At 38.2% G+C, this 8122-nt stretch overlaps 1 protein-coding gene across 3 annotated transcripts in view; it reads left to right on the forward strand.

Annotated features, from left to right (window-relative positions):
- Window positions 1-6454, forward strand: part of LOC102690021 (neprilysin) — a 36702-nt gene extending 30248 nt beyond the window's left edge. For all 3 annotated transcript variants that reach the window (XM_015360909.2, XM_015360908.2, XM_015360910.2), the window contains 6 exons: window positions 496-615; window positions 1313-1446; window positions 3777-3842; window positions 4245-4340; window positions 4791-4867; window positions 5265-6454. In XM_015360909.2, coding sequence (XP_015216395.1) covers window positions 496-615; window positions 1313-1446; window positions 3777-3842; window positions 4245-4340; window positions 4791-4867; window positions 5265-5364 — 593 coding nt within the window. In that variant the 3' untranslated portion in view covers window positions 5365-6454. The remainder of the gene's footprint in view (window positions 1-495; window positions 616-1312; window positions 1447-3776; window positions 3843-4244; window positions 4341-4790; window positions 4868-5264) is intronic.
- Window positions 6455-8122: the final 1668 nt, after the last annotated feature.

Below are 8122 nucleotides of genomic sequence, written 5' to 3' on the forward strand. Positions count from 1 at the left end.
TGGTCCTCCTTTGAAAAATATTGGATAGGATTTAGAATACTGCGTGCCAGATGGTCTTTACAAAGCCAGTTTCACAACAAGAATTCCTGTGCTTATATTCCTAAGCAAGAGATGTTATGCAAAATGAAATCAGCCCTCATGCTTTTTTGAAACAAATTCTACTTTTTAAAATGAAAATGGCCGCTCCATAATGCATTACAGCGTACCACAGAACTACTGGGATGAGCTTGCGTGCTGTATGTGTCACCTGCAAGGTGCCATTTTCTAATTTCAGCCCTTGATTGAAGGGGAAAGAAACTTCAACTGAGAAACGGCTCAATTGGGCAATACTGAATGATCCCACGCGTCAGCGTTTAAGCATAAAATAGATGACTAAATAGGGGTTACAGCACTGCAGCACTGAATCATTTTTATTGACCAATTATACTGGCATTGCCGCTTGTGTATTCTGGTTCGTGTTTTAATGGAGGAAACATCTGTTCTTCTTTTTAATAGTTTTCCCCGCTGGAATTCTGCAACCCCCCTTCTTTGACAAGGGTCAATCCAAATCCCTCAATTACGGTGCGATTGGCATGGTCATTGGCCATGAAATCACCCATGGCTTTGATGACAATGGTAAGAAGCCACAGTTATATTCTTCACATTTGTTTGAACAACAGGAGCGGGTGGGGCGGGGTTTTTGAAGGAAACTGGTATTGATTCCTTGGTTTGTATACACTGTGAAGGCAGAGACAAAGTGAACTGGCTTTTCGAAACAAAAGGTGCTTAATCACCTACAAGAAAGATGTTATGAGACACTCTTACCCCTAATGCACGTACTGTACCTCTATGCCTTCGATCCAGAAAAAAACTTGCATGTGGTTAAAAGGTTAAAACCGTCTGTCTGCAGAATGTGACAAATCCCACACTGTTTTAGTACCATGACAGGTAAGCATCTAATTCTTGTGTTTGAGAGCAGGATGAGGCAACACCTAGTGACTGCATGTTAATTACCCAGCACTGCAATCCTTACCGCCATAATAAATGCTTTTGAAACAAAGACAAGCACAGACACCCACAAGCACATCAGAGACAAACAAAACTTTCATGTTAGAGTAAGAAGAACTCCATCTTCAATCAGCATTGTGTGCTTATTCTTGGCAGGCAGTCTCATCAACAAACAAGGATAATTGTGAAGGCAATGTTCTCAGTGTTAGAAGTATTTTTCCTTCATTTCTTGACCAAAGCCAGGACAGTGCATTCTGCCGCAGAGTACAGTGTTGGTATACTGTTAAACTGATTTGATGCAGTGAGTTTTGCTTTCTCTAAACAGGTAGAAACTTTGACAAAGATGGAGACCTCACAGACTGGTGGACAAAGGAGTCAGCTGCTAAATTTAATGAACTTTCCAAGTGCATGATTGACCAGTATGGGAACTTCTCCTGGGATCTAGCTGGTGGTCAAAATGTAAGCATCCACAAAATGATTATTATTAAGACAGAAAGCCTGATCTTAAAAAAAAAAGATTTGTGTAGTAGCTTAGCATTTGGGTGCCAATGCAACAAATGAATATTTAAAAAAGAAATAACCATGAATCTAAAGATGCCCAGCTATGATGAGAAAAACCTTATGGATACCTGGCCGAGGAAACAAATTCAACCCAAAATTCACTAAAAGTTCTCAGGATTATTTAGCCTACCGTATGCGTTGTCTGTCTATAGTGTGAACTGATCCCTCCACTGCTAGCACACACATTGAGAAATCCTTTAGTAGTCAACAACCAACCAAGGTACCTAATTTCTACCATAATTAAGAAAAAATTAATTGAAATAAAATTACCTTGAGTTCGATTACATTATGCTGATTAGTCACTTTCAAGGAATAGGCTAATTCATATACTTAAGAGTATTTCAAGTAATTAAAAAAGCTATGGGTTCAATTCAATTAAATTCAAATTAAGGTGCCTTAAATTCCGATTGCTGAATTAAAAAAAAATCGTTTAGCATTGCACCATGTAGCTCTGTCTCTGACATGGGCATTGGTAGTCAATTGGTAACTGGTGGCTCAGTGTCTCAAACTTGGCACTGTTCAAATCAAATCAAATCAAAGTTTATTTATCCAAGGCACAACAATACAGCGTGCAGCAGTAGTTGCTGGCAATGAAATGTCATTTCTACGAGCTCACTGGGGAGGGGATAAAAATCACAAAATTAAAGTTACAAAAGAGGTTACATAATAATACATAATAGTACAATAGAAATTGAATAAAATAAACTCAGACAGAGCTCAATATAAACAGAGCTGCGATGTATCCAGGGTGTATGCAATACATTATATCCAAGTAGTGCAGTATGCTGAATGCAATGAAAACCCTGTGTCCATGTAGCCATTACGGGTGATTTGCTGAAGGAGCTGCAGCTGGGCTATTTAGCAGTCTTATTATCTGGTTATCTGGTAGAAGCTGATCCGTAATCTGCTGGACTTTGACCGAATGCTTCGGTACCGTTTACTGGATGGTAGGAGGGAAAACAGTGTGTGACCGGGATGACTGGGGTCCTTGAGAATGGACCTGGCCTTCTTGAGACATCCAGCTGAGTAGATATCCTGGATGTTTGCTAGCTTACGGCCGGTAATGAGCTGCGCTGACTTCACCACCCTCTGCAGTACTTTGTGATCCCGGGCGGAGCATCGCCCATACCAGGAGACCCTGCTCCATTCTGCACAGAAGATAGATCTCAGAGGACAGGGCAGACAGTGAGAGTAACACACAGGGGCAGTGACTTTGTCTCATCCATGAATTTTAAACCGACTTGCAGTCAACAGCTCCCAAGAGGCTACATTGTCCTAACCGGTGGAATCTATTAACACAATTGATGTGTTAATCTACATTTACTGGTTGTTGTTTGTTTCTACGTTCTGAACAACAAATGATGCAAGATCCTAAGGGGGAAAAAAAGAGATGAACAGGTTAAAAAATCTCAGAACCGGTTTTGCCACACTGAGAGAGAATCAGGATGTTTAAGCCCTCAAGAACTCTTTTCTCCTCATCACTGTTCATGTCCTTCAGTGCAAAATCTTCAGTGTCATCGGGGGAGACTTTCTTGACTTTTGTTCTCTGCTCAGCAACACCTGTCTGTGTTGTGGGCCTCTCGTCTGCTCTCCACAGCTTCCTCCAGCATCCAGCTTTCTGGCTGACCCTCGCTCCCAATCCTCCAGCTGCCTGGTCACCCTGATCACCCATTCCTGTTACTTCCGGACTTTGCTTTTACCCGTTACCCGTTTTTCCTGTTGGTCCTCTGAGAAGGCGCTCTACGTCAAGAGCAGCTATTCATCACTAAAAATGGGTGTATAGTTACATGACCCAGTCTGAGAGGGCTTATAACAAATCCAACTTTCCAGCTGAATGTTTTTCTTCAGACATGCCTTCTTAAATCTTCACAATTATATTTTTCTACATTCGGGACTGGTGTTGTCCTATTTTTTGGTTTGTTCTGGGGAACTTGCCCACATGGCCAGGTTTGTCACTCTCTCTAGCCCAGCGGTTTCAAAATGAAAGGAAAAGTGTGGGCATCCTCTATCGCTCCATGGGGCTTGTCTGTATCTCCTGAAATCAATCTTGCCCTTTCAGCTTACAATGAAATAACACGAATTAATCTGGTTTCAATATGCGTTTAATTTGGGCTGTTTATAGCGAGAATATTCCTTCTGAGAAAAGTGCTGCCCAAAATTTTGTTAAAAGTTCTTGGAAAAAGACTTTTCAAAGAAAAGCCTAATTTTTTTCTCCATTTTTTGAACAGCTCAGTGGAGTTAATACTTTGGGAGAGAACATTGCAGATAATGGTGGAGTCAGACAAGCATATCAAGTAAGCCCTGTGAATGAAAAGGATTTGATCTCTTTTGATTATGTGTCATTTTTTATTTTAGGACCTTTTTTCGTACAGGTAGGAGAATTTCTTGTAAAATCTATTTCTCTAGTTCAGCCCTTCATGAAGAAAAAGCAAGTGTCTTTATTTTTTGTAAAAAAACATTTGTAAAATATGTATAGTTTTAAGACGTAGCAATTCATATACAGTATATTGAAATATCAATTAAAATAAAGTAATACTAAAAACTAGAAAACCCCTTTTAGGTGTTTTAGGCATTACAGTTTTCTACAATTCATCCCATGAATATGCTTTTCACTAAACTTTATGACAGTTCCATTCTTGAACTATCCAAGCCATGTTATAATGAATACAATCAAAAAACTTAATTTGAATTTCCAGGCATACCAAAATTACATTAACAAAAATGGACAGGAGGAGCTACTGCCAGGAATTGACTTGAACCACAGACAGCTATTCTTCCTCAATTTTGCACAGGTAAGCTCCAGACTAAGACACAGAAAATCCTTGTCTTTGGCAATCTGTGATTACCTAAATTAATTAAAGCATGAGATATAACTTACTGACAAAGTTATATTAATGTTTTAAAATCACATTTAATGCTTTATTTAATAATATTAAAGTTTTCTGACCTATAAATGTTCTTGCCCCTCATCAAAAACAGTTTTGTAGAAACAACTTTTTCAAAGCAGAGATGTATTTCTTGTGCACTGTAAAGTAGAAAAGCTCATCTTAGTCCTTATCTCTCAGATCTAACACAGGCAATGAGCAGAATTGGAGAAAATGTGAACATGTTAAAAAAACAAAGCTTCTCTTTGTTGATCTTTCACTATAGGAGATGAACTGTAGACAGTTATTAGTTTTTTTTTGTTTTGTTGACTTACATGTGTGAGGTAAAAGAAAAAAGGACTTATTGTTTCATTTTAGGTGTGGTGTGGTACCTATAGACCTGAACATGCTGTTAATTCTATCAAAACTGATGTGCACAGCCCTGGAAAATTCAGGTTTGTTTGTTTTTTAATTGCACTGTATCTCCTGTATGTGTTTGAATGTCTTCTGGTCACTTTACATAAACAACAATAGAGATAAATACACCTCATACATTACATCGGTACACGATTTCATATAAATGCTTTGCTGTTATCATTATCCATAGTAACTTTAACCTTCATGCAATAACCAGGGGTGTTTCAGCACAGCCAAATGTCATTATTCTACAGGGAAATAAGATAAAAAATAATTAATGGTCATTAAGTAATTCACTACTCTTTCTAATATTTAGTTATCTACTGTATATCATAGGAAGTGCTAGAAGAAGTAATTATTATACATTTGTGGTAAAAAGTGACAGGATTAATTTAATATTTTATCAACATGTATGTTTTTTTTTTCCTCAAACAGAGTTTTAGGGTCATTACAGAACTTTCCAGAATTTGCTGAAGCCTTTTCTTGTCGCAAGAAAGATTACATGGCGCCACTGCAGCAGTGTCGAGTGTGGTGAAGTGGGCAACAACTCAAAGAAAGACCCCTTGTCAACAGACTGTTAGACTCTAATTGCAGGGATTCCACTGAATGTGTACAGGGGAGGGTTACTGAATGCAGTGCCCTCTCACACAGAACTGTTCTTTCTTTCCTACCTAGTAAATGTGCTAAATTGTAATTAATCTTCAAACAGTTCATTAAACTAGATTTGATTTTTTTTAAAGCCGGTATTCATGCACATAAAGTATAGCAGCACAAAAACGGATCTGAACATTTTCTATATAAAGATTTTTCATAAAAATTGAAATTACTAGTATCGCATATATTGTGTTGTGTTTCTACAGTAGTTTTACACTTCATGTATAATTGTTTCTTTGAAAACAGAAAAAGCCTTATGAACTTACTTTTTTATATGAGTTAAATTGTGATTCCTGGTTAAGGGGGCTTGATTGACTTACTCATTTGCAGAAAGTCAAGATACGACTTTGAGGCAAAGCAAGTAAAAATAACATTTACACCAAAGATTTCAAATTCTCTCAAATGTACCCTGTACATTTCCTCTCACAAAACTAATGATTTCATTTATAAAATTTTAAGGATTCATGACTAATTTGACTTTAGAAAGATTACACTGAATGTTATCTCTTAAGAGTAGAGGGGGTTAATACTCAAGATGACTTCAGTCTTTGCTGATAGTACTCCTACGATACACCTACTCAAGTGATATCGTTTTCTGAAAGGAATGTGCTCACTGCTTACATTCAAGAGATGTACTTTTTGTCAATTTTCTTTATATGGGAAGTTAAAATTCTATAAATGATATTTAGGCCAGTAATAAAAGAAAACAAAATCCTGTATCAGAAAGGCAAGATACTGTGTTTCTTTATTGCTGTTTTTGTCAAATCCTTGCAATCTGTAGTATCTGCCATTGAAGGTGATACATTTTAAACATCACACTTCCATAACTTTAAAGTTAAATACCATTAGTCCAAGGTGTATTAATACAGTATTTAGAAAGTTAAACACAAATACCTCAGATGCCTGGATTTAGGTACTTTGTAAGAAACATATTCAGAAATAATTTGTTAATAAATTCTAACATAAAAGTGGTTCTGTTTTATCTGTGTTTTGTTGACATACAGTATACACCTTTTCGCAAGCACTAAAAATACAATGGGTGTATTTGAATCAGCCAAAAGCCCATCAAGAGTCTTTTCTGTTTCTGCAGCAGATCGTCTTTGCTTCTGCGAAGGTCAAAGTGCGTCACTGATAAGCCATTATAGATTCCCTTCAGATGTGTTACTGTAAATTCTGCTTTAATCATGATTAAAAACACATTTGTTGGCACCGGACTGACAGCAGGCAGCAAAAGCTGTAATTTGAACTCAAGACGTAGGTGCATATTCTGGACAACGAGAATAACGGAATAATGGAACTCAACACTTCACACAGTTGGTTGAACTCTTAATAGTTGATATACTGTATATATGGGTGCAGGAATGAGAAAGTTGTTCAAACATATATGCAGCTTTGGTTGTTAGATATGAAAACTAAATTTCTAAAGATATTTAACATAGGGTTCTTGAAAGACAAACTATTGTATCGTAGCGCTCTGGGGTTCACATGGGTTTGTGCCCTCGCCGCTGCTGCAACAGGTCGGCCCCCCACTGCTGGGGACATGACCTCCAACGTCACTCAACAGGGGCCTAGCCAGTTGAGCTAAAGGGAAATCTCCCATCAGCCCAACAGCTGCGGTCCCCGCTAGTCACAGGGAAGGGTGGTGACGTCACCGCGCTGGTAAGCCGGCTCACACAACCTGCAAAGTCGGCCATATGCGTTGCAGTATTGATAAAAAACAATAATTAGAAACCAATGTTAAATTTGTATTGTGAGTTTTGAATAATCTAAAACTGACGATTTTGGGATGCGCTGCGTTATCGGAAATAAGTTTTGATTATTTGTATTATATTGCAAAGGAACAAGTAATAGGTTTATTCCATGCTGAAAAAAAGAAGAAAGAGAACACAACGTTTCGGCCGTGGAGCCTTCTTCAGGTGTGGGATTTTTAATGACCACAGAGAGTCAGGACCTCGGTTTGACGTCTCATCTGAAGGACGGCACCTGTTTACAGTATAGTGTCCCCATCACTATACTGGGGCATTAGGACCCACACAGACTGCAGGGTGAGCGCCCCCTGCTGGCCCCACTGACACCTCTTCACCCCATTCTTCCCCCATTTGATTCCGATCATCCTCAGAGCCGCTGTAGAGGAGTATGCACCTTGAATCCTCCACTCGGGTTTCTCAAGTACTGGGTCTTCCAGTCTGTCTGCGTGGTTTGACTTTTTTTTAGACTATAGAACCCTAAATTAAGGATGAATGTTTACTTACTAGTGTAGGTAGGGTAGAAAAGATTAACACATTGGCACGCAAGACGACAGCAGTACACAAAGTCTCTCTTTTTAACCACAGCGACAACGTATTAAGACAGAAGAAGGACAGAAAATCAAGTAAATAAAACATGCTTAATGTGTTATTGTAGAAGTATATCTGGCAGTGCAGACTAAATGTGTCAAGAAAGAATTCATATTATTTACAAAACGATACTGCTTTCAAGTGCTTTAAAAGATTAGGTTTTTCCTAATGACAGGCCATGGAAGAGTTTAGAAATGGAAAATGAGAACTTCTTCAGAAGAGCCCTACATGCATAAAAATGTTAGATACTGACGTTTTTAAACAAAACTTCACTAGCAGCACATCAAAAACAGTCGTTTTGAA

Source organism: Lepisosteus oculatus, chromosome 13, assembly GCF_040954835.1.
Source record: "Lepisosteus oculatus isolate fLepOcu1 chromosome 13, fLepOcu1.hap2, whole genome shotgun sequence".
Classification (NCBI taxonomy): Eukaryota; Metazoa; Chordata; class Actinopteri; order Semionotiformes; family Lepisosteidae; genus Lepisosteus; species Lepisosteus oculatus.